Source organism: Dendrobates tinctorius, unplaced genomic scaffold, assembly GCF_039654945.1.
Source record: "Dendrobates tinctorius isolate UK_male_01 unplaced genomic scaffold, ASM3965494v1 ptg000491l, whole genome shotgun sequence".
Lineage (NCBI taxonomy): Eukaryota > Metazoa > Chordata > Amphibia > Anura > Dendrobatidae > Dendrobates > Dendrobates tinctorius.
In genome coordinates, this window is record NW_027362152.1 from 214,648 (window position 1) to 242,214 (window position 27,567).

Sequence of the window (27,567 nt, forward strand, 5' to 3'; positions counted from 1 at the left end):
CCGTCTCCGCTCCTATAATCCCCTATAGAGCGTTATATACTGAGGTCACCGCCGTCTCTGCTCCTATAATCCCCTATAGAGTGTTATATACTGAGGTCACCGCCGTCTCCTCTCCTATAATCCCCTATAGAGCGTTATATACTGAGGTCACCGCCGTCTCCTCTCCTATAATCCCCTATAGAACGTTATATACTGAGGTCATCGCCGTCTCCTCTCCTATAATCCCCTATAGAGCGTTATATACTGAGGTCACCGCCGTCTCTGCTCCTATAATCCCCTATAGAGCGTTATATACTGAGGTCACCGCCGTCTCCTCTCCTATAATCCCCTATAGAGCGTTATATACTGAGGTCACCGCCGTCTCCGCTCCTATAATCCCCTATAGAGTGTTATATACTGAGGTCACCGCCGTCTCCTCTCCTATAATCCCCTATAGAGCGTTATATACTGAGGTTGCCGCCGTCTCCTCTCCTATAATCCCCTATAGAGCGTTATATACTGAGGTCACCGCCGTCTCCGCTCCTATAATCCCCTATAGAGCGTTATATACTGAGGTCACCGCCGTCTCCTCTCCTATAATCCCCTATAGAGCGTTATATACTGAGGTCACCGCCGTCTCCGCTCCTATAATCCCCTATACAGCGTTATATACTGAGGTCACCGCCGTCTCCGCTCCTATAATCCCCTATAGAGCGTTATATACTGAGGTCACCGCCGTCTCCGCTCCTATAATCCCCTATAGAGCGTTATATACTGAGGTCACCGCCGTCTCCGCTCCTATAATCCCCTATAGAGCGTTATATACTGAGGTCACCGCCGTCTCCTCTCCTATAATCCCCTATGTGACGGGAGTATTCTCCAGAGCAAGGAGGGACAACAGGCCTGGGAATAATCCAACAGATTTATTGACCAAAAAACAGGAACAACACGAAGGTAATTTGCAGAGTCCCAAAATAAGTCCACAGGAAACTGATTCGGGGGCACCTCCCGACAATCCTTGTGCCAGATCACAAAACCATAGTCCTTTAAGAGTCCCAGAAATCCACCACGATCACACAGAGGCCGAAGCTTCCTCAGACAGCCTCGTCCTTCTCTTTTAGCATCCAACTCACATCTGATCTTAAAGCAAGAATGTATTGTCAGGGCTCCTGGGATCAGTCCATCTGAAGGGGGGTAGGGGTCACACCTACTATTCAATGGTTTGGTCCATCAGAAGATTCTAGAAATGTAAGGGCTCCACTGAGTCTACAGGATGTGTATTGTAGGTTATCTTCTGCTTAGGAAAACAATAGTCACAGTTCCACTAGCTGTTGACACAAGCCTAAATTAGATTATGGTCCAGGTACATCACAAGACATTGCAAGTATTGGGGGAAGGAGACATGGTTAATTTACAGCAAATGAACCAGAGGAAAGTTACATGACATATTATACAAAATACAGGACAGGGCAAGACTGCAAATCATGACAATCCCTTCCCCTCCCAATTTGTGTACGTACTAGGGACCTCTACAGGTCACTGGTTAAGTACACACAGGCATGGCTGACAGGACTCAGGGCTCCTCTTGCCTGGACAGTCCATCTGCATTTTGGTGTTGGCTGCCTCTTCTATACTGTATGGTAAAGTTATAGGGCTGCAGTGCCAGGCTCCATCGTAGTAAGCGTCCATTGTCCCCAGAGACTCTGTTCAGCCAGGTGAGGGGATTGTGATCAGTAATGACAGTGAATTCTCGTCCATACAGATACGGCCTTAGTTTCCTAAGGGCCCACACTACAGCCAGACATTCTTTTTCAACAGTTGCATAGGCCACTTCTCGGTCCAGCAGTTTCCGGCTGAGGTAGGCAATGGGGTGCTCGTCCCCAGCTGCATTCACCTGGCTGAGGACAGCTCCCAGTCCATAAGCAGAGGCGTCCGTCTGCACAATGAATCTCCTCTTGTAGTCTGGAGCAGCCAGAACAGGGTCACAGACCAGAGCGTCCTTCAGCTGGTTAAAAGCCTCATCACAGGCTGGAGTCCAGATCACCAGCCGGGGCATCGTTTTCTTGGTCAGGTCGGTAAGAGGCTTGGCCACAGTGCTGAAATGAGAAACAAATTTTCGGTAATAACTGGCAGTGCCCAAAAAAGCCATAACTTGTTTCTTAGTTTGGGGTACAGGCCAGTCTCTAATAGCCTGGATTTTGGCAGGTTCGGGACGGAGCTTCCCTCCTCCTACTCTATGCCCTAGGTACTGGACTTCACCCATCCCCAATTGGCATTTATCTGGTCGAATGGTTAGGCCTGCTGCAAGAAGCAGGTCAAGAATAACGGCTACTTGGTTCAGATGTTCCTCCCACGTCTGGCTGAAGATAGCGATATCATCCAAGTAGGCACAAGCAAAGTCACCACATCCCCGGAGGATCTGGTCCACCATTCTCTGGAAGGTGGCTGGGGCATTCTTCATTCCAAAGGGCATATTTAGGAATTCATACAGACCAAAGGGGGTTATAAAAGCGGACCGTTCTCTCCCCTCCTCCGTCAGAGGGATTTGCCAGTATCCCTTACTGAGATCAAAGATAGTGACATATCGGGATCCAGCCAGTCGGTCTAGAAGTTCGTCAATACGAGGCATTGGGTAAGGATCACTGACGGTATGGTCGTTTAGTCGTCGATAGTCCACACAAAATCGAGTACTCCCATCCTTCTTGGGTACTAACACCACAGGAGAGGCCCAAGGGCTATGGGAGGCCTGGATTACCCCAAGCTGTAGCATCTCCTCCAGTTCGTGCTGCATGGTGTTTCGAACTGATTCAGGTACCCGGTAAGGAGCCTGTTGTATGGGACGGATGCCCTGAGTGTCCACATGATGTTGGGTGACGGTGGTTCAACCTGGTTGGGATGAGAAAGCAGCACGTCTCTGTTGAAGCACTCCCAGCATCTGGTTTTTCTGTAAGGAATCCAGGTGATCTCCCAGAGGAACCTGTTCCACAGTGGATGGGGCTCTCGCTGCTTCCACAAGATCAGGTAGGGAGTCCTCATCGTCTTGACCGTCCTCTGAAGCTAGCCGACAGCTTGCTATCATTGGAAGGGTCCGGTCATGGTACTCCTTAATCATATTCACATGGACAGTCTTTTGTCTTAGCCCCTGATCATCTAAAGCAAGAAGGTAATTGGTGTCATTCAGTTTTCTGAGAACCCGGAAGGGACCCTCCCATGTTGTCTGCAGTTTATTCTGCCGATGGGGAACAATCATTAAGACCTGTTGTCCTTCTACAAACTCCCGGTAGCGTGCTTTACGGTCATACCATGTCTTCTGTCTGGTTTGAGCCATCCGCACATGACTCTGGGCAAAACTAGCAAGTTGGGCCAGGGTTTCTCGCAGCTTTAGGACATAAGGGACAACAGGGGCCCCTGTATCTTCAACTTGCCCCTCCCAGTATTCCTTGAGCAGGGTTAAGGGTCCTCGGACCTTTCTTCCAAAGAGTAGTTCAAAGGGGGAGAACCCAGTGGACTCCTGGGGAACTTCCCGATAGGCAAACAAGAGATGGGGTAGGTACTTCTCCCAGTTTGAATCTCTGTCAGTGAAGGCCCTCAGCATATTCTTCAGAGTGCCATTAAATCGTTCACAAAGTCCATTTGTTTGGGGATGATACGGGGTCGTGCGTATCGCTCGTACTCCACAGGTGCGCCACAGACACTGGACCAGCTCTGACATGAACTGGGAGCCTTGGTCCGACAAGATCTCACTGGGAAATCCTACTCTGGTGAAAATGGTAACCAGGGCCTCGGCCACCTTGGCTGCAGAAATACTTGACAAGGCCACCGCTTCTGGATATCGGGTGGCATAGTCCACAACAGTGAGAATGTACTGCTTTCCAGATTTACTTGGTTTAGCCAGAGGTCCAATGATATCAACAGCTACTCTTTGAAAGGGTTCTTCTATTATAGGGAGCGGTTGCAGGGGTGCCTTTGGGTGATCTCCGGGTCGCCCTCTACGCTGACATATGTCGCAAGTTCGGCAGAAATGCGCCACTGCTTGGGAAATCCCAGGCCAATAGAAAGATTGAGTCAATCGCCTCTCGGTGCGGGTTTTGCCTTGATGGCCAGCAGTAGGAATATCATGAGCAAGGTGTAATAGGGGAATTCTGTATTTCTGAGGAACAATCAGCTGTTTGCTATAAGTCCAGGGCTTATCTAGGGAGTCGGCATTGGTAACCCGATACAGAAGTCCATTTTCTCTGATAATTCTTTCTCCATTCTCCCCTAGCTGCCCTATTTCAGCTCGAGCTCTAAAACTAGCTAGGGTGGGGTCAGTCTCCACTTCTTGTCTAAACTGAACTTTATCCCAGGTAACATTCATATTATCCCCACAAGAAGAATCACTCACCGGCTGTGACGGCGGTTCTGGTGGCCTCATTTCCATGGATGGGTTGTACACGTCCACATTTGCTGCTCTCTTGGCTTGACTTCGGGTTACCGCACCGACAAAGTGGCAATGAAGATTCCCCACATCATTTCCTAGAAGAACGTCTGCAGGGAGGCCGCTCATCACACCGACCATGCATTGTTTGGCCCCAAAGCCATAATCCAGGGTCACACTCGCTCTTGGAATATATCTCTGGGTACCTCCAGCCAATTCAATGGCAATTCCTGGTCCCTTTTGAATTGCTTCTGGTTGAATTACTCGGGGATCGGCTATGGTGAGAAAAGCCCCAGTGTCACGGAAGCCAACAACTTTTTGACCATCCAGCACGACCTCCTGTAGATGTTTGTGCTGAAGATCAGAAGAACAGGTGGCTGGGGCTCGCACCCCATAGACTCCTGGTAGGGAAGCCAGGATATCAGAGTCACTTGGCAAGTCATCAGGCACTGAATCCATCTCTTCTCCAGGTGAGGGGGTCTGTAGATAATGAACAGGCAAAGGCGGTCTGTAGGTGTTCTGCCTCCGTACACCTGGACATTGGAATTGCATATGCCCGGGCTGCCCACATCCATAGCATCTGCGCTCTGGGATTCTTCCTCCACGTCGTAGTCCCAAAGGTGGAGCAGGAGTAATGCGAGGCACAGTCACACGAAGGTCACCATGAGTTGATGGTCTAGTGGGATGGTGAATATTGGAGGCAGAAGGACCAGGGGCCGCCAGCGTTGGGGGGCTGGTAGTGTTTTTCTCCCTGAGTAGTAATTTTTTCCACTGAGGCTTGATGGTGAGAGCCTCATCAGCTAGAGCTGCAGCTTCCTCCACTGTTGCTGGTCTCCTTTCACGCACCCATTCCCGGATCTCAGCGGGGCACTTAAAATAAAACTGCTCTTTTAGGATGACCTGCAGGAACGTTTCCCAGGTTATGGCCTCCTCTGCCTCCAGCCAGCGATGACATATATGTTTGAGTTTGTGAGCATACATCTTGAAGGACACTTCCTCATCACAGGCTAATGTACGGAACTGAGTCCTGTAAGTGTCTGGGGTCACAGCATAATGTTCTAGAATAGTCTGTTTAATCTCTGCATACTCACAGTTCAACCGAGGGTCCATAGCTCTATAGGCTGCGGCAGCTCCACCCTCTAAGAGCCCCACAAGATGTCGGACGCGCTCCCTTTCCGGGACTTCCATTAATCGACACTGATGCTCAAAGTCCAGGAAGAAGCCCTCAATGTCACCGGAAGCCTCATTAAACGGCTTGAAGTCTTTGCGGGACACTCTGGGGAGTTCCCTCATGGGGGATGCTGTGGGTACAGTCTGTCTGGAGCTTCTCGCTGCCTCCAAAGCGATCTCCCTCTCCAGCATTGCCCTCTCCTCCATCCTGCGCTGCCTCTCCTTGGCTGTGCGCATGACCTCCCTCTTATCTTCTATGGTAGCCTCTTCTCCCAGCAAGGCCATCTCCTCCTCGTACCACACAACCCACTGACTTTTTTGGGTATTTACCTCCGACTGCCGCCTTTCCTCTCTTTGCTGTGAGGATCCTTCCTCAGCATCATCTTGCAGGTGAACTGCTTCCAAAGCCTCAATCAGCTGCTCCTTGGAGAGTCCCTTGTAGCCGACTCCCAGTTCACGGGCCTTTGTTTGTAGGTTCACCGCAGTCCAGTTCTTGTACTCTGCGGTGCTGGTTCCAGATGTTGATGGGCCGTTGTCCTCCATTCCTTCTGCTCTGATCCCAGCGCTGCCAACCAGTTTGTGACGGGAGTATTCTCCAGAGCAAGGAGGGACAACAGGCCTGGGAATAATCCAACAGATTTATTGACCAAAAAACAGGAACAACACTAAGGTAATCTGCAGAGTCCCAAAATAAGTCGACAGGAAACTGATTCGGGGGCACCTCCCGACAATCCTTGTGCCAGATCACAAAACCATAGTCCTTTAAGAGTCCCAGAAATCCACCACGATCACACAGAGGCCGAAGCTTCCTCAGACAGCCTCGTCCTTCTCTTTTAGCATCCAACTCACATCTGATCTTAAAGCAAGAATGTATTGTCAGGGCTCCTGGGATCAGTCCATCTGAAGGGGGGTAGGGGTCACACCTACTATTCAATGGTTTGGTCCATCAGAAGATTCTAGAAATGTAAGGGCTCCACTGAGTCTACAGGATGTGTATTGTAGGTTATCTTTTGCTTAGGAAAACAATAGCCACAGTTCCACTAGCTGTTGACACAAGCCTAAATTAGATTATGGTCCAGGTACATCACAAGACATTGCAAGTATTGGGGGAAGGAGACATGGTTAATTTACAGCAAATGAACCAGAGGAAAGTTAAATGACATATTATACAAAATACAGGACAGGGCAAGACTGCAAATCATGACACCCTATACAGCGTTATATACTGAGGTCACCGCCGTCTCCGCTCCTATAATCCCCCTATAGAGTGTTATATAATGAGGTCACCGCCGTCTCCGCTCCTATAATCCCCTATAGAGCGTTATATACTGAGGTCACCGCCGTCTCCTCTCCTATAATCCCCTATAGAGCGTTATATACTGAGGTCACCGCCGTCTCCGCTCCTATAATCCCCTATAGAGCGTTATATACTGAGGGCACCGCCGTCTCCGCTCCTATAATCCCCTATAGAGCGTTATATACTGAGGTCTCCGCCGTCTCCGCTCCTATAATCCCCTATACAGCGTTATATACTGAGGTCACCGCCGTCTCCGCTCCTATAATCCCCTATAGAGCGTTATATACTGAGGTCACCGCCGTCTCCTCTCCTATAATCCCCTATAGAGCGTTATATACTGAGGTCACCGCCGTCTCCGCTCCTATAATCCCCTATAGAGCGTTATATACTGAGGTCACCGCCGTCTCCGCTCCTATAATCCCCTATAGAGTGTTATATACTGAGGTCACCGCCGTCTCCTCTCCTATAATCCCCTATAGAGCGTTATATACTGAGGTCACCGCCGTCTCCTCTCCTATAATCCCCTATAGAGCGTTATATACTGAGGTCACCGCCGTCTCTGCTCCTATAATCCCCTATAGTGTTATATAATGAGGTCTCCGCTCCTATAATCCCCTATAGAGCGTTATATACTGAGGTCACCGCCGTCTCCTCTCCTATAATCCCCTATAGAACGTAATATACTGAGGTCACCGCCGTCTCCGCTCCTATAATCCCCTATAGAGCGTTATATACTGAGGTCACCGCCGTCTCCGCTCCTATAATCCCCTATAGAGCGTTATATACTGAGGTCACCGCCGTATCTCCTCCTATAATCCCCTATAGGGCGTTATATACTGAGGTCACCGCCGTCTCTGCTCCTATAATCCCCTATAGAGCGTTATATACTGAGGTCACCGCCGTCTCTGCTCCTATAATCCCCTATAGAGCGTTATATACTGAGGTCACCGCCGTCTCCGCTCCTATAATCCCCTATAGAGCGTTATATACTGAGGTCACCGCCGTCTCCGCTCCTATAATCCCCTATAGAGCGTTATATACTGAGGTCACCTCCGTCTCCTCTCCTATAATCCCCTATAGAGCGTTATATACTGAGGGCACCGCCGTCTCCGCTCCTATAATCCCCTATAGAGCGTTATATACTGAGGTCACCGCCGTCTCCGCTCCTATAATCCCCTATAGAGCGTTATATACTGAGGTCACCGCCGTCTCCGCTCCTATAATCCCCTATAGAGCGTTATATACTGAGGTCACCTCCGTCTCCTCTCCTATAATCCCCTATAGAGCGTTATATACTGAGGGCACCGCCGTCTCCGCTCCTATAATCCCCTATAGAGTGTTATATACTGAGGTCACTGCCGTCTCCGCTCCTATAATCCCCTATAGATGTTATATACTGAGGTCACCGCCGTCTCCGCTCCTATAATCTCCTATAGAGCGTTATATACTGAGGTCACCGCCGTCTCCGCTCCTATAATCCCCTATAGAACGTTATATACTGAGGTCACCGCCGTCTCCTCTCCTATAATCCCCTATAGAGCGTTATATACTGAGGACACCGCCGTCTCCGCTCCTATAATCCCCTATAGAGCGTTATATACTGAGGTCACCGCCGTCTCCTCTCCTATAATCCCCTATAGAGCGTTATATACTGAGGTCACCGCCTTCTCTGCTCCTATAATCCCCGATAGAGTGTTATATACTGAGGTCACCGCCGTCTCCGCTCCTATAATCCCCTATAGAGCGTTATATACTGAGGTCACCGCCGTCTCCGCTCCTATAATCCCCTATAGAGTGTTATATACTGAGGTCACTGCCGTCTCCGCTCCTATAATCCCCTATAGATGTTATATACTGAGGTCACCGCCGTCTCCGCTCCTATAATCTCCTATAGAGCGTTATATACTGAGGTCACCGCCGTCTCCGCTCCTATAATCCCCTATAGAACGTTATATACTGAGGTCACCGCCGTCTCCTCTCCTATAATCCCCTATAGAGCGTTATATACTGAGGACACCGCCGTCTCCGCTCCTATAATCCCCTATAGAGCGTTATATACTGAGGTCACCGCCGTCTCCTCTCCTATAATCCCCTATAGAGCGTTATATACTGAGGTCACCGCCTTCTCTGCTCCTATAATCCCCTATAGTGTTATATAATGAGGTCTCCGCTCCTATAATCCCCTATAGAGCGTTATATACTGAGGTCACCGCCTTCTCTGCTCCTATAATCCCCGATAGAGTGTTATATACTGAGGTCACCGCCGTCTCCGCTCCTATAATCCCCTATAGAGCGTTATATACTGAGGTCACCGCCTTCTCTGCTCCTATAATCCCCTATAGTGTTATATAATGAGGTCTCCGCTCCTATAATCCCCTATAGAGCGTTATATACTGAGGTCACCGCCTTCTCTGCTCCTATAATCCCCGATAGAGTGTTATATACTGAGGTCACCGCCGTCTCCGCTCCTATAATCCCCTATAGAGCGTTATATACTGAGGTCACCGCCGTCTCCGCTCCTATAATCCCCTATAGAGCGTTATATACTGAGGTCACCGCCGTCTCCGCTCCTATAATCCCCTATAGAGGGTTATATACTGAGGTCACCGCCGTCTCCGCTCCTATAATCCCCTATAGAGCGTTATATACTGAGGTCACCGCCGTCTCCGCTCCTATAATCCCCTATAGAGCGTTATATACTGAGGTCACCGCCGTCTCCGCTCCTATAATCCCCTATAGAGGGTTATATACTGAGGTCACCGCCGTCTCCGCTCCTATAATCCCCTATAGAGCGTTATATACTGAGGTCACCGCCGTCTCCGCTCCTATAATCCCCTATAGAGCGTTATATACTGAGGTCACTGCCGTCTCCGCTCCTATAATCCCCTATAGAGCGTTATATACTGAGGTCACCGCCGTCTCCGCTCCTATAATCCCCTATAGAGCGTTATATACTGAGGTCTCCGCTCCTATAATCCCCTATAGAGGGTTATATACTGAGGTCACCGCCGTCTCTCGTCCTATAATCCCCTATAGAGCGTTATATACTGAGGTCACCGCTCCTATAATCCCCTATAGAGCGTTATATACTGAGGTCACCGCCATCTCCTCTCCTATAATCCCCTATAGAGCGTTATATACTGAGGTCTTCGCTCCTATAATCCCCTATAGAGGGTTATATACTGAGGTCACCGCCGTCTCTCCTCCTATAATCCCCTATAGAGCGTTATATACTGAGGTCTCCGCTCCTATAATCCCCTATAGAGCGTTATATACTGAGGTCACCGCCGTCTCCTCTCCTATAATCCCCTATAGAGCGTTATATACTGAGGTCACCGCCGTCTCCGCTCCTATAATCCCCTATAGAGCGTTATATACTGAGGTCACCGCCGTCTCTGCTCCTTTAATCCCCTATAGAGCGTTATATACTGAGGTCACCGCCGTCTCCTCTCCTCTCCTATAATCCCCCTATAGAGCGTTATATACTGAGGTCACCGCCGTCTCCGCTCCTATAATCCCCTATAGAGCGTTATATACTGAGGTCACCGCCGTCTCCGCTCCTATAATCCCCTATAGAGCGTTATATACTGAGGTCACCGCCGTCTCCACCCCTATAATCCCCTATAGAGCGTTATATAATGAGGTCACCGCCGTCTCCGCTCCTATAATCTCCTATAGAGCGTTATATACTGAGGTCACCGCCGTCTCCGCTCCTATAATCCCCTATAGAGCGTTATATACTGAGGTCACCGCCGTCTCCGCTCCTATAATCCCCTATAGAGCGTTATATACTGAGGTCACCGCCGTCTCTGCTCCTATAATCCCCTATAGAGCGTTATATACGGAGGTCACTGCTCCAATAATCCCCTATAGAGCGTTATATGCTGAGGTCTCCGCTCCTATAATCCCCTATAGAAAGTTATATACTGAGGTCACCGCAGTCTCCGCTCCTATAATCCCCTATAGAACGTTATATACTGAGGTCACCGCCGTCTCCGCTCCTATAATCCCCTATAGAGCGTTATATACTGAGGTCACCGCCGTCTCCGCTCCTATAATCCCTTATAGAGCGTTATATACTGAGGTCACCGCCGTCTCCGCTCCTATAATCCCCTATACAGCGTTATATACTGAAGTCACCGTCGTCTCCGCTCCTATAATCCCCTATACAGCGTTATATACTGAGGTCACCGCCGTCTCAGCTCCTATAATCCCCTATACAGCGTTATATACTGAGGTCACCGCCGTCTCCTCTCCTATAATCCCCTATAGAGCGTTATATACTGAGGTCACCGCTCCTATAATCCCCTATAGAGCGTTGTCATGATTTGTAGTTTTGTCCTGTCCTGTATTTTGTATAATATGTCTCCTTCCCCCAATACTTTGCTATGTCTTGTGATGTACCTGGACCATAATCTAATTTAGGCTTGTGTCAACAACTAGTGGAACTTTGGCTATTGTTTTCCTAAGCAGAAGATACCCTACAATACACACCCTGTAGACTCAGTGGAGCCCTTACATTTCTAGAATCTTCTGATGGACCAAACCATTGAATAGTAGGTGTGACCTCCTACCCCCCTTCAGATGGACTGATCCCAGGAGCCCTGACAATACATTCTTGTTTTAAGATCAGATGTGAGTTGGATGCTAAAAGAGAAGGACGAGGCTGTCTGAGGAAGCCTCGGCCTCTGTGTGATCGTGGTGGATTTCTGGGACTCTTAAAGGACTATGGTTTTGTGATCTGGCACAAGGATTGTCGGGAGGTGCCCCCGAATCAGTTTCCTGTGGACTTATTTTGGGACTCTGCAAATTACCTTCGTGTTGTTCCTGTTTTCTGGTCAATAAATCTGTTGGATCGTTCCCAGGCCTGTTGTCCCTCATTGCTCTGGAGAATACTCCCGTCACAAACTGGTTGGCAGCGGTGGGATCGGAGCAGAAGGAATGGAGGAGAACGGCCCATCAACATCGGGAACCAGCACCGCAGAGTACAAGAACTGGACTGCGGTGAACCTACAAACAAAGGCCCGTGAACTGGGAGTCAGCTACAAGGGACTCTCCAAGGAGCAGCTGATTGAGGCTTTGGAAGCAGTTCGCCTGCAAGATGATGCTGAAGAAGGATCCTCACAGCAAAGAGAGGAAAGACTGCAGCCGGAGGTAAATACCCAAAAAAGTCAGTGGGTTGTGTGGTACGTGGAGGAGATGGCCTTGCTGGGAGAAGAGGTCTCCATAGAATATAAGATGGAGGTCATGCGCAGAGCCGAGGAGAGGCAGCGCAGGATGGAGGAGAGGGTATTGCTGGAGGGGCAGAGGGCAATGCTGGAGAGGGAGATCGCTTTGGAGGCAGCGAGAAGCTCCAGACAGACTGTACCCACAGCATCCCCCATGGGGGAACTCCCCAGAGTGTCCCGCAAAGACTTCAAACCGTTTAATGAGGCTTCCGGTGACATTGAGGGCTTCTTCCTGGACTTTGAGCATCAGTGTCGATTAATGGAAGTCCCGGAAAGGGAGCGCGTCCGACATCTTGTGGGGCTCTTAGAGGGTGGAGCTGCCGCAGCCTATAGAGCTATGGACCCTCGGTGGAACTGTGAGTATGCGGAGATTAAACAGACTATTCTAGAACATTATGCTGTGACCCCAGACACAGGACTCAGTTCCGTACTTTAGCCTGTGATGAGGAAGTGTCCTTCAAGATGTATGCTCACAAACTCAAACATATATGTCATCGCTGGCTGGAGGCATAGGAGGCCATAACCTGGGAGACGTTCCTGCAGGTCATCCTAAAAGAGCAGTTTTATTTTAAGTGCCCCGCTGAGATACGGGAATGGGTGCGTGAAAGGAGACCAGCAACAGTGGAGGAAGCTGCAGCTCTAGCTGATGAGGCTCTCACCATCAAGCCTCAGTGGAAAAAATTACTACTCAGGGAGAAAAACACTACCAGCCCCCCAACTCTGGCGGCCCCTGGTCCTTCTGCCTCCAATATTCACCATCCCACTAGACCATCAACTCATGGTGACCTTCGTGTGACTGTGCCTCGCATTACTCCTGCTCCACCTTCGGGACTACGACGTGGAGGAAGAATCCCGGAGCGCAGATGCTATGGATGTGGGCAGCCCGGGCATATTCAATTCCAATGTCCAGGTGTACGGAGGCAGAACACATACAGACCGCCTTTTCCTGTTCATTATCTACAGACCTCCTCACCTGGAGAAGAGATGGATTCAGTGCCTGATGACTTGCCAAGTGACTCTGATATCCTGGCTTCCCTACCAGGAGTCTATGGGGTGCGAGCCCCAGCCACCTGTTCTTCTGTTCTTCAGCACAAACATCTACAGGAGGTCGTGCTGGATGGTCAAAAAGTTGTTGGCTTCCGTGACACTGGGGCTTTTCTCACCATAGCCGATCCCCGAGTAATTCAACCAGAAGCAATTCAAAAGGGACCAGGAATTACCATTGAATTGGCTGGAGGTACCCAGAGATATATTCCAAGAGCGAGTGTGACCCTGGATTATGGCTTTGGGGCCAAACAATGCATGGTCGGTGTGATGAGCGGCCTCCCTGCAGACGTTCTTCTAGGAAATGATGTGGGGAATCTTCATTGCCACTTTGTCGGTGCGGTAACCCGAAGTCAAGCCAAGAGAGCAGCAAATGTGGACGTGTACAACCCATCCATGGAAATGAGGCTACCAGAACCGCCGTCACAGCCGGTGAGTGATTCTTCTTGTGGGGATAATATGAATGTTACCTGGGATAAAGTTCAGTTTAGACAAGAAGTGGAGACTGACACCACCCTAGCTAGTTTTAGAGCTCGAGCTGAAATAGGGCAGCTAGGGGAGAATGGAGAAAGAATTATCAGAGAAAATGGACTTCTGTATCGGGTTACCAATGCCGACTCCCTAGATAAGCCCTGGACTTATAGCAAACAGCTGATTGTTCCTCAGAAATACAGAATTCCCCTATTACACCTTGCTCATGATATTCCTACTGCTGGCCATCAAGGCAAAACCCGCACCGAGAGGCAATTGACTCAATCTTTCTATTGGCCTGGGATTTCCCAAGCAGTGGCGCATTTCTGTCGAACTTGCGACATATGTCAGCGTAGAGGGCGACCCGGAGATCACCCAAAGGCACCCCTGCAACCGCTCCCTATAATAGAAGAACCCTTTCAAAGAGTAGCTGTTGATATCATTGGACCTCTGGCTAAACCAAGTAAATCTGGAAAGCAGTACATTCTCACTGTTGTGGACTATGCCACCCGATATCCAGAAGCGGTGGCCTTGTCAAGTATTTCTGCAGCCAAGGTGGCCGAGGCCCTGGTTACCATTTTCACCAGAGTAGGATTTCCCAGTGAGATCTTGTCAGACCAAGGCTCCCAGTTCATGTCAGAGCTGGTCCAGTGTCTGTGGCGCACCTGTGGAGTACGAGCGATCCGCACGACCCCGTATCATCCCCAAACAAATGGACTTTGTGAACGATTCAATGGCACTCTGAAGAATATGCTGAGGGCCTTCACTGACAGAGATTCAAACTGGGAGAAGTACCTACCCCATCTCTTGTTTGCCTATCGGGAAGTTCCCCAGGAGTCCACTGGGTTCTCCCCCTTTGAACTACTCTATGGAAGAAAGGTCCGAGGACCCTTAACCCTGCTCAAGGAATACTGGGAGGGGCAAGTTGAAGATACAGGGGCCCCTGTTGTCCCTTATGTCCTAAAGCTGCGAGAAACCCTGGCCCAACTTGCTAGTTTTGCCCAGAGTCATGTGCGGATGGCTCAAACCAGACAGAAGACATGGTATGACCGTAAAGCACGCTATCGGGAGTTTATAGAAGGACAACAGGTCTTAATGATTGTTCCCCATTGGCAGAATAAACTGCAGACAACATGGGACGGTCCCTTCCGGGTTCTCAGAAAACTGAATGACACCAATTACCTTCTTGCTTTAGATGATCAGGGGCTAAGACAAAAGACTGTCCATGTGAATATGATTAAGGAGTACCTTGACCGGACCCTTCCAATGATGGCAAGCTGTCGGCTAGCTTCAGAGGATGGTCAAGAGGATGAGGACTCCCTACCTGATCTTGTGGAAGCAGCGAGAGCCCCATCCACTGTGGAACAGGTTCCTCTGGGAGATCACCTGGATTCCTTACAGAAAAACCAGATGCTGGGAGTGCTTCAACAGAGACGTGCTGCTTTCTCATCCCAACCAGGTTGAACCACCGTCACCCAACATCATGTGGACACTCAGGGCATCCGTCCCATACAACAGGCTCCTTACCGGGTACCTGAATCAGTTCGAAACACCATGCAGCACGAACTGGAGGAGATGTTACAGCTTGGGGTAATCCAAGGCTCCCATAGCCCTTGGGCCTCTCCTGTGGTGTTAGTACCCAAGAAGGATGGGAGTACTCGATTTTGTGTGGACTATCAACGACTAAACGACCATACCGTCAGTGATCCTTACCCAATGCCTCGTATTGACGAACTTCTAGACCGACTGGCTGGGTCCCGATATGTCACTATCTTTGATCTCAGTAAGGGATACTGGCAAATCCCTCTGACGGAGGAGGGGAGAGAACGGTCCGCTTTTATAACCCCCTTTGGTCTGTATGGATTCCTAAATATGCCCTTTGGAATGAAGAATGCCCCGGCCACCTTCCAGAGAATGGTGGACCAGATCCTCCAGGGATGTGGTGACTTTGCTTGTGCCTACTTGGATGATATCGCCATCTTCAGCCAGACATGGGAGGAACATCTGAGCCAAGTAGCCGTTATTCTTGACCTGCTTCTTGCAGCAGGCCTAACCATTCGACCAGATAAATGCCAATTGGGGATGGGTGAAGTCCAGTACCTAGAGCATAGAGTAGGAGGAGGGAAGCTCCGTTCTGAACCTGCCAAAATCCAGGCTATTAGAGACTGGCCTGTACCCCAAACTAAGAAACAAGTTATGGCTTTTTTGGGCACTGCCAGTTATTACTGAAAATTTGTTTCGCATTTCAGCACTGTGGCCAAGCCTCTTACCGACCTGACCAAGAAAACGATGCCCCGGCTGGTGATCTGGACTCCAGCCTGTGATGAGGCTTTTAACCAGCTGAAGGACGCTCTGGTCTGTGACCCTGTTCTTTCTGGCTGCTCCAGACTACAAGAGGAGATTCATTGTGCAGACGGACGCCTCTGCTTATGGACTGGGAGCTGTCCTCAGCCAGGTGAATGCAGCTGGGGACGAGCACCCCATTGCCTACCTCAGCCGGAAACTGCTGGACCGAGAAGTGGCCTATGCAACTGTTGAAAAAGAATGTCTGGCTGTAGTGTGGGCCCTTAGGAAACTAAGGCTGTATCTGTATGGATGAGAATTCACTGTCATTACTGATCACAATCCCCTCACCTGGCTGAACCGAGTCTCTGGGGACAATGGACGCATACTACGATGGAGCCTGGCTCTGCAGCCCTATAACTTTACCATACAGTATAGAAGAGGCAGCCAACACCAAAATGCAGATGGACTGTCCAGGCAAGAGGAGCCCTGAGTCCTGTCAGCCATGCCTGTGTGTACTTAACCAGTGACCTGTAGAGGTCCCTAGTACGTACACAAATTGGGAGGGGAAGGGATTGTCATGATTTGTAGTTTTGCCCTGTCCTGTATTTTGTATAATATGTCTCCTTACCCCAATACTTTGCAATGTCTTGTGATGTACCTGGACCATAATCTAATTTAGGCTTGTGTCAACAACTAGTGGAACTTTGGCTATTGTTTTCCTAAGCAGAAGATACCCTACAATACACACCCTGTAGACTCAGTGGAGCCCTTACATTTCTAGAATCTTCTGATGGACCAAACCATTGAATAGTAGGTGTGACCTCCTACCCCCCTTCAGATGGACTGATCCCAGGAGCCCTAACAATACATTCTTGTTTTAAGATCAGATGTGAGTTGGATGCTAAAAGAGAAGGACGAGGCTGTCTGAGGAAGCCTCGGCCTCTGTGTGATCGTGGTGGATTTCTGGGACTCTTAAAGGACTATGGTTTTGTGATCTGGCACAAGGATTGTCGGGAGGTGCCCCCGAATCAGTTTCCTGTGGACTTATTTTGGGACTCTGCAAATTACCTTCGTGTTGTTCCTGTTTTCTGGTCAATAAATCTGTTGGATCGTTCCCAGGCCTGTTGTCCCTCCTTGCTCTGGAGAATACTCCCGTCACAAGCGTTATATACTGAGGTCACCGCCGTCTCCGCTCCTATAATCCCCTATAGAGCGTTATATACTGAGGTCACCGCCGTCTCTGCTCCTATAATACCCTATAGAGCGTTATATACTGAGGTCACCGCCGTCTCCGCTCCTATAATCCCCTATAGAGTGTTATATACTGAGGTCACCGCCGTCTCCGCTCCTATAATCCCCTATAGAGCGTTATATACTGAGGTCACCGCCGTCTCTGCTCCTATAATCCCCTATAGAGCGTTATATACTGAGGTCACCGCCGTCTCCTCTCCTATAATCCCCTATAGAGCGTTATATACTGAGGTCACCGCAGTCTCCGCTCCTATAATCCCCTATAGAGCGTTATATACTGAGGTCGCCGCCGTCTCCGCTCCTATAATCCCCTATAGAGCGTTATATACTGAGGTCGCCGCCGTCTCCGCTCCTATAATCCCCTATAGAGCGTTATATACTGAGGTCGCCGCCGTCTCCGCTCCTATAATCCCCTATAGAGCGTTATATACTGAGGTCGCCGCCGTCTCCGCTCCTATAATCCCCTATAGAGCGTTATATACTGAGGTCGCCGCCGTCTCCGCTCCTATAATCCCCTATAGAACGTTATATACTGAGGTCGCCGCCGTCTCCGCTCCTATAATCCCCTATAGAGCGTTATATACTGAGGTCGCCGCCGTCTCCGCTCCTATAATCCCCTATAGAGCGTTATATACTGAGGTCGCCGCCGTCTTCCCTCCTATAATCCCCTATAGAGCGTTATATACTGAGGTCACCTCCGTCTCCGCTCCTATAATCCCCTATAGAGCGTTATATACTGAGGTCTCCGCTCCTATAATCCCCTATAGAGCGTTATATACTGAGGTCGCCGCCGTCTCCGCTCCTGTAATCCCCCATAGAACGTTATATACTGAGGTCGCCGCCGTCTCCGCTCCTATAATCCCCTATAGAGCGTTATATACTGAGGTCGCCGCCGTCTTCCCTCCTATAATCCCCTATAGAACGTTATATACTGAGGTCACCGCCGTCTCCGCTCCTATAATCCCCTATAGAGCGTTATATACTGAGGTCACCGCCGTCTCCGCTCCTATAATCCCCTATAGAGCGTTATATACTGAGGTCACCGCCGTCTCCGCTCCTATAATCCCCTATAGAGCGTTATATACTGAGGTCACCGCCGTCTCCGCTCCTATAATCCCCTATAGAACGTTATATACTGAGGTCACCGCCGTCTCCGCTCCTATAATCCCCTATAGAGCGTTATATACTGAGGTCACCGCCGTATCCGCTCCTATAATCCCCTATAGAACGTTATATACTGAGGTCACCGCCGTCTTCCCTCCTATAATCCCCTATAGAACGTTATATACTGAGGTCACCGCCGTCTCCGCTCCTATAATCCCCTATAGAGCGTTATATACTGAGGTCACCGCCGTCTCCGCTCCTATAATCCCCTATAGAACGTTATATACTGAGGTCACCGCCGTCTCCGCTCCTATAATCCCCTATAGAGCGTTATATACTGAGGTCACCGCCGTCTCCGCTCCTATAATCCCCTATAGACTATTATGTACAGTGATGTTAAAGTTTGTGTGCAGTGGTGTGATGAATCCTTATGATGAAACGCTGACGTCCTCAGCTCTTAGGCCCTGTGCACACGTTGCGGATTCTGCTGCGGATCCGCAGTGTTTCTGGCCCTGCGGGTCCGCAGCATTTAGTTGCGTTGTACTGAACGCTGTGCACATGCTGCGGATCTTTCCACGGGTTCAAATCCGCAGCATGTCAATTCTTTGTGTGGATTCCGCTGTGGTTTCACACCTTCTCCATTGTAGAGGTGTGAAACCGCAGCATAATCCGCAGGTAAACGGCAGGTCTTTTTTCCCTGTGGATTTTTCCAAGTCCGTGCGGAACAATCTGCAGCACCAGAAATTACGTGTGCACATAGCCTTACATTGGTGGTTGCAGAGCTGTGACTACACTGGTGTGATGAAGTGCTGATGTCCTCGGCTCTTACATTGGTGGTTGTAGAGCTGTGACTGCACTGGTGTGATGAATCCTTATGATGAAGCGCTGATGTCCTCACAGCTCTGCAACCACCAGTGTAAGAGCTGACTGCACTGGTGTGATGAATCCTTGTGATGAAGCGCTGACGTCTCCTGCTCTTACATTGGTGGTTGCAGAGCTGTGACTGCACTGGTGTGATGAATCCTTGTGATGAAGCGCTGACGTCTCCTGCTCTTACATTGGTGGTTGCAGAGCTGTGACTGCACTGGTGTGATGAATCCTTATGATAAAGCGCTGACGTTCTCAGCTCTTACATTGGTGGTTGCGGATCTGTGAATGCACTGGTGTGATGAATCCTTATGATGAAGCGCTGACGTCTCCTGCTCTTACATTGGTGGTTGCGGATCTGTGAATGCACTGGTGTGATGAATCCTTATGATGAAGCGCTGACGTCTCCTGCTCTTACATTGGTGGTTGCGGAGCTGTGACTGCACTGGTGTGATGAATCCTTATGATGAAGCGCTGACGTCTCCTGCTCTTACATTGGTGGTTGCGGATCTGTGAATGCACTGGTGTGATGAATCCTTGTGATGAAGCGCTGACGTCTCATGCTCTTACATTGGTGGTTACGGATCTGTGACTGCACTGGTGTGATGAATCCTTATGATGAAGCGCTGACGTCTCCTGCTCTTACATTGGTGGTTACGGATCTGTGACTGCACTGGTGTGATTAATCCTTATGATGAAGCGCTGACGTCTCCTGCTCTTACATTGGTGGTTGTGGATCTGTGAATGCACTGGTGTGATTAATCCTTATGATGAAGCGCTGAAGTCTCCTGCTCTTACATTGGTGGTTGCGTAGCTGTGACTGCACTGGTGTGATGAATCCTTATGATGAAGTACTGACGTCTCCTGCTCTTACGTTGGTGGTTGCGGATCTGAATGCACTGGTGTGATGAATCCTTATGATGAAGTACTGACGTCTCCTGCTCTTACATTGGTGGTTGCGGAGCTGTGACTGCACTGGTGTGATGAATCCTTATGATGAAGTACTGACGTCTCCTGCTCTTACGTTGCTGGTTGCAGATCTGAATGCACTGGTGTGATGAATCCTTATGATGAAGTACTGACGTCTCCTGCTCTTACATTGGTGGTTGCGGAGCTGTGACTGCACTGGTGTGATGAATCCTTATGATGAAGTACTGACGTCTCCTGCTCTTACATTGGTGGTTGCGGAGCTGTGACTGCACTGGTGTGATGAATCCTTATGATGAAGTACTGACGTCTCCTGCTCTTACGTTGCTGGTTGCGGATCTGAATGCACTGGTGTGATGAATCCTTATGATGATGTACTGACGTCTCCTGCTCTTACATTGGTGGTTGCGGAGCTGTGACTGGATTTGTCGTGAATCGTTGTGACTCGCTGATGTTCTCAGCCCTTACATTGGTGATTGTGGAGCTGTGACTGCAGCGTTGTCGTGAATCCATGAAGTGATGATGTCCTCGGCTGCTGACGTGACCACTCTAAATAGTTAGTGTGACGAACAGCCCACCGCCGTTCGTCCACTTACGGGCGACTGACGGGGGTCCCGCTGCCACCAAAACGCGACGGACAGCGGACCCTGTGTCACCACTATGTCACAATCCCACCACTGACACCGGTGTATCAGCGGACGGAGGGACGAGACACAATGCCGGCACACGGCTATCACAGGCGCAGTGGGGCTTATCTTAGTTATCCCACCACTGGCACCATGTGACCAAAAATATCCAGCAAGCTAATCTCGCTCTACAATTTGCCGCAGGGGGAGTTTAATTTGGATGCCCCACCACTGCTATCAATCTTCCAAGTACTGCGGGGATTTATGTATATCCCACTTTCTCAGTTCCACTTTGGAACTCGCAGCTCTCCGGCGCCCCCCTTACCCTCAGGTCAGTCAGGGAACTGCACCTAGGATAATTGGTCGCCGGACGGGCTGCCTGTTGTGAACCGGCAATTAGGCTTCTGCAGTAAGGGAATTATCAATGCTGTGGCCGCAGACCCTTATTCAGCAATATAAGACCCTTCTGGACTGCCAGCAAGCCGCAATAGCCGTGCACAACGGGCTGCCACTAGTCACGGTTACTTAATTCACAGTGTTAAATTAAGAGGGTCCGTGGCAAACCCCTTGAATTAGTAGCGATTATCTATCAAAGGCGTATTGTTCGATTCTTGGAGCATGGAGACAGATCTAAATAATTATTTCATTTATTTTCCGAATGAGGACAGTGATTACAGATAAAAGTTGGTATAAAATTGAGACATAAAATATGTACAGTACAGGTATAAAATAAAAGTGGAGAAAACAAAGAGATTACACTCACAGTTCCATATTGTTCCTTAGGCAGACCATGCGGCTTTAAGGGGGGTGGAGGCGGAGCTGCACTTCTCCGCTCATCTGGGGATCTTTCTAGCACGACGACTTGAGCTGTTCTCCGCTGGTTCTGCCAGGGAATGCCTTATAGACTTTCCTATGTGACATCACAGAGAGGTGCATTCTGGGTTGATCCCACCTCTCTTATCCAAGTTATATTTTGGCTACAAAACTTAGATTAGCTATAACTTTATGGGAGAAGCTGGTATGGACTCATCAGTGGTATCATGTTTCCCAGCGTAATGAGCCTATCAAGAAAACATCAAACATCTATGCGATATAACCGTCCATTTGGGCACAAATCCTATCTCATATTCTGGACAGGGTAGAACTTCGAAAGATACGCGGTATCGAAGCTGGGACCGCTCAGGTTACAAAAATATGATTTCCTTATCTCTACTTGGTACGGTTTTCACTGGGTAGGCTTTTAAAGGGTTTTATTCAAACCTCTTTGTTTGAAACAAAGAACCATCCCGCACTTTTTTCCCCTCTTTCAGCTGAGGCTGAGAGAAGCCAAATGGTGTGGCAGGAAGTTTGATTGATAACACCTGGGGGGAAGGGAAGGGAAGCTGCTGCAGTGTGCAATGTAACTGAGACACTGGCAGGCAGCTTCTTACAAAATGGAGGATTTGTTAGCACATTGCAACAGAAAACATATCTTGCAGACATTGTACATCACAGTTAGTGTGGAATATTAAGTCTTCAATTGTTTGATACAAAGGTTGGACACCACTGTATTGGCTGATCCCACCTTCTGGCTATAATTTGCGATGTTTCCTGTGCATTACTGAGGTCCAGGACAGATGACTGTCAGTACTTTGAGGCCACCCTGGCCTCCAGGGACACTGACTTTGGACCTCTGACAGATGTGCTCCATGAAGGGACACGAGTCATCTGCAGCTTGTCTGTTATCTTCAGATCTAACCTAATAGTTAATGCTGCTTCTGGGGTGAGTGGAGAATTTTTGATTTCTGTTTTATGTCCTGTCCCCAGGTGGTCAGAGATGAGAGCCATGGAGAAATCCTCTGGTGCCAAGGTCTACCACAAAGTGCCTGATGGCGGATGGGGCTGGGTGGTGGCCGTGGCCTTCTTCTTTGTGGAAGTCTTCACTTACGGGGCCATCAAGTCTTTTGGGGTCTTCTTTAAAGATCTTATGGTCTACTTTGAGGAAAGCAACAGTCGCATCTCCTGGATCATCTCCATCTGCGTCTTTGTCCTCACGTTCACAGGTAGGTGCTGACCTCTCCTCAGGCCCAGGTCTCCGCGGACGTCTCCTCAGGCCCAGGTCTCCGGGGCGTGTAGATGGTGAGGACATCTGTTCCCTGGGTGGACAATCCTCAGTACGACTGCTTGGGACATTTTTTCTAAATTCATGTATTTTGGGCTGAAAATCCCTACTGCATTTGGGTTTCATTAGTAATGTCCAGCTTTGTCTTTTATTGGCGTTTTGTTCCTGCACTCTCATCCTTAATGCAGCATGTGGCTATAATTTTTGTTTAGCGGTTCTCAGAAAAAGCCAGATACGAGTTAGACTCTCCTGTTATTTGCCAGAGCGAGCTCACGGACAGATTCTCTGTTAGGTCAGCCACTTCCTCCCGCTAGTGCACTTTCCTCACCCACTGACACCATTTATGTCCATGCAGCGGTTGCAGGGGAGGAGCATGTGACCAGACCCGCCCATCAGCATTCTCCAATAGTAAAACTCCCTGCATAGGAAAGCTGTTCTATTGGAGAAGGCTAATGGGCCGGTCTGGTCGCATGCGCCTCCCCCAGGAGCCGCTTAGTGTACATGAGTGCTGTCAGTTCAGTTTCCTCACACACTAACAGGAGAAAGTGACTGACCTAACTGAACACCTGTTAGTGAGCTCACTCTGGCAAATAACAGGAGAGTCTGTAACTCGACCGATTTATGGCCACAGACTACATTACATGGGTTGTCCAGTACTTTCACACTGATGACCTATCCTTAGGGGAGGTGATTGGCTGGGGTCTGACACACAGCCCCACCGACCAGCTGTTATGGCAGGAAGCGCTCACTTGCCGAGGTGCTCCGTCTACTTGTAGTGGCCGCCGCAGGGTACTACACGTCCGCCTGCTATTGATTTGAATAGGACTGCAGAACCAAGCCTGGCCACTATAAGTAGATGGAGCATCATCGGTGGGGGTGTCGGGTGCCGGACCCTGGATAATTAGACATTGGTCACCTCCCCGAAGGATAGGTCATCAGTGTAAAAGTAGAGGACAACCTCTTTAACGCTGACCCTTGGTCCGCGTCCTCTGTAATGTGGAGTGACTACAAGGGTCCACGTCACCTTACAGCTCGGTCTCGCGCTCGACCCTTGACGTGGGCTACAGATTTACCACAGAACGTACCACCAACCACTCCACACCCCGGAGAGGCTCCATACTGCCACCAATCACTGAAGGGGCGCTATCCCCAAGACCGCGCACATGTGGACTCGCTTCCCGCAGGCGGACGCCGGTTACATGTACACGACCACCCTCGCTTCATCAAACCTCCGGTGTTCTAACCTAAAAACATTTTGGAAGCTTAGCTAAACTTTAGTGAATCTTGGCCGCCTTCAACCATTTTCGTCCAGCTCCAGAGAAGTGGGTGAAGCTGGGATGAGGGTGTGGTGACCACCGATCGTTAACCTCCTAATGACCACAAATCTCCCTCCAGCCAGGACTGGAGTAATGTGTGCGGTACAGATGGAGGCGCTCCTCCACCTCGTAAAAAAACGGGAGCTTCCCACTCCACCGTGACGCCTCAACTCCACCAGGAGGACGATCGGGGCTCTTCATGGAGACACGCAGGTTCTTCAGGGCAACAAAGCAAAATGGCCAATGCTTAATATATGAAAAGAGATACAAAAACCATCAGGAAAGTACTTACTGCCTCATCCTCTGTAAGAAAGTCCTTCCCTGTTCCCCAGGACATGGGTGTTGTGAGTTCATTTTCTGGTCCACCAGTTGCATTCTCCTGCCAGGCTCCCTCTCGTGGTAACAGGAGGTAGTGAGGCTGATTTAATCAGTAGAGATCTGCCACCTGATAATGAGGATGACGATTGGACCTCAGGAATCTCAGACTGGATTTAAGACAGCCGACGCCCTATTCTGGTGCAGGTGATTCCTTCTGCTTGTCAGGTCTTGGTTTTCAGCTCTGTTCCAGTCATCTAAAGCTAAGTTTTCTCTGCTAATGTTCACACTTGATTTTGTTGGTCTATTCAGTTTTTTTGTGTGGTCAGCCAGCCCCGGCTGGAGCTGTGCCGAATTTCCACTCTTATTTATCTGCATTTGCTTTTTGTTCCTTATTAGATTGGCCTCTTTTTTTTTTTTTGCTCTGTCTCAGAATATTTCAGAGTGCTGATATAGTGGGAGAAGTCTAGTGACTTCAGGTTTAATTTTGCTATCAGAAGTGTTGGACATTATTTTTGTAGTGTTTTTGGCAGATTGCAGACAGTGACTTGCCTTTCCTTTCCTCTCTAGTTAGTCGGGCCTCATCGTTTGCTCAGCCTATTTTCCTGCCTGTGTTTGTGCTTTAATCTTGTTTCACCGTCAATACATGTGTGGGGGCTGTCTTTCCTTTGGGGTCTGCTCTGGGGCAGTTAGTTTTCCCTTTTTCTTGCTTCAGGCTTATGTAGTTCTCCGGCTGTGACGAAGCATCTAGGATCATCGTAGGCACGCTCCACGGCTGCTGCTAGTTGTGTGGTAAGATCAGGGATCTGCAATCTGCATAGTTACCAACCTCTCTGGTTTTCTGTGGCTTAGCTTGTTTTTTGTTTTTTCTCCTCGGTGACCCATTCATAACACATGGGGCAGAATGTCAAGTTATCTGCTGCCCCTAACCTGCCGGTGATCCATTCATTCTATACAGTCTGGGGCTGTCCAATCATTCTCCTCTTTCCTGGCTCCACCCATGAGGAGCGGCTCCATTGCCCACCTTCATATTCTATAGATCCCAACCTTGTCACTGGACGCTGCTCATTTGGGGCCCCATACTGGCCTCTGAATTACCATTGTAAAGGTGTCGTGTCAGAGGTGGTGATCACTGGTGGTCCCACAAAGCAGCGCAAGGAGCCAGCACAGGGGTCAGTGGGAGTTACGGGGACTTAGACAGGACACAAGACAATAGACAAGTTAGAGCCAGGGCTGTGGAGTCGGTAAGCCAAACCTGCGACTCCGACTCCTCAATTTCCCTTACACCGACTCCACGACTCCGACTCCGACTCCCACACACATATTGCTTATATTTAAGTGAAAAATTTATTGTAGTACAATGTGAACCTCAGACATTTAATCATTTTTATGATCCAATAATCAAGATATTTAGATAGAACAGAATATATATTGGTGTACTTCCCGGTTTTCATTCTTTTTGGTACAGATACGATATGGATAGACAGATATGGATAAATGGATAGAGCAGATTTCTAATCTACTTTTGCTATTGAAAACATTATCTATGAGCTCAAAAACCTTTCAGGTGATGCGGTTTTTTAAAAAGCTGATCTGCTTTTGCAGCTGAAAAACGTATCCTCAAAAAACACAGGAAAAACGCTGTGTGTGAATGTAGCCTTAGATCAGTAATAGAACAGTCATTTATAGGACATTTCATAACTTTCCCATTGAATTACTGTACCCAATTTATTATATATTTTAGGAGTCGGAGTCGGTCCATTTTATACCAACTCCGACTCCACCAAAGTGAGCTCCGACTCCACGACTCCGACTCCACAGCCCTGGTTAGAGCAGCCGATCGTCACCACAAAACACCGAAATAACGATTCCAAGTTTAAAGGTGCTGTCCGGGCTTTTCACATAATCTCAGTGCATATCTGGGCTGCAGAATGCTGACAATAAGTAATCTACCTTCTGTGGCCAGTTTGCAGGGTTTCCAAGATATGATCTCTTGCTTGTAAGAAAAATGTCCGGGGGGGGGGGTGTTCTGGCATTGAAATGAGAATTGGTCGTTTCCTCCTCACGAGTTTCACTTTCCATAGGTCACTGTTCAGAGTGTGTCTGGGGGAGGAGCAGCTGGGTGGTTCTGCTCTCTGCACTGAGGCTGCTAGAGGGGGAGGATTTGTTACTGTGTGAGGAGGGATAGGCTTGTTCATGTGGTCAGGGAGGGCCTGTAGCTATGGAGGGTGGGGTTGTTGCTAAACGACCAGTTCTCATTTCAGTGCCAGGACACACACCCCCTGGACGTTTTTCTTTGAAGCAAGAGATGATATCTTGGAAACCCTCCAAACTGGCCACAGAAGGTAAATTACTTATTGTCAGCATTCTGCAGCCTAGATATGCACTGAGATTATGTGAAAAGCCCGGACATCCCGTTTAAACAATTAGTAGAAAACCCAATCTGTCCGTGAAGGTGGCCGCCCCCAAGGCCTGCCGGACAACACCTTTACCCGACACATCTCGTCATGCTGTACATTGCCGCCATCCTTTTTCTCCTGTCTTCTCAGCTCCGGTCTCCACCATCCTCAGTAACCGCTTCGGGCATCGGCCGGTGGTCATGCTCGGAGGGTTTCTCATCAGCCTGGGAATGATGATCGCCTCGTTTGCACGCAACGTTGTGGAGATGTACATCAGCATTGGAGTGGTGTCTGGTAAGTGGTGACCCCTCGATCAGCCTCCATGGAGGGTCCGAGATGATGATGGTGTTGAGGTCTGGAGTAATGGAGCATTTGCTGGATGTTTCAGGTCTTGGATATTGTCTCAGCTTTCTTCCCACCGTCACCATCCTGTCGCAGTACTTCGACAAACACCGCTCGCTGGTCACCGCAGTCGCGTCCACTGGAGAATGTTTTGCGGTCTTTGCCTTTGCACCAGGTAATGTGTGATGCTTCTTTCTTTAGCTGGTTGGATGGATGTGTAAGGAAGCTTTACTACTTCATTATTATAGTACCACCCTAAGCCACGGTGGTGTACAGGCATAATCACAAAAGCTGGAGGAATCCCACCCAAACACGTGGAGCAAATGGACTCCTGGCAGAGGTTTAACTTGGTGGGATCTGGACTCAGGACTTCAGCGCTACAATTAAGCAGTACTAACCACTGAGCCACCATGCTGACAACTATATA

General features: G+C 49.2%; 1 protein-coding gene across 3 annotated transcripts in view; it reads left to right on the top strand.

Moving 5' to 3' along the window:
- SLC16A6 (solute carrier family 16 member 6) overlaps window positions 1-27,567 on the top strand; it is a 66,747-nt gene that overhangs the window by 10,305 nt on the left and 28,875 nt on the right. For 2 of the 3 annotated variants that reach the window (XM_073564824.1, XM_073564823.1), the window contains exons 2-4: window positions 22,474-22,709; window positions 26,949-27,092; window positions 27,187-27,315. In XM_073564824.1, coding sequence (XP_073420925.1) covers window positions 22,484-22,709; window positions 26,949-27,092; window positions 27,187-27,315 — 499 coding nt within the window. In that variant the 5' untranslated portion in view covers window positions 22,474-22,483. The remainder of the gene's footprint in view (window positions 1-22,473; window positions 22,710-26,948; window positions 27,093-27,186; window positions 27,316-27,567) is intronic. The other variant, XM_073564825.1, reaches the window with a different exon arrangement.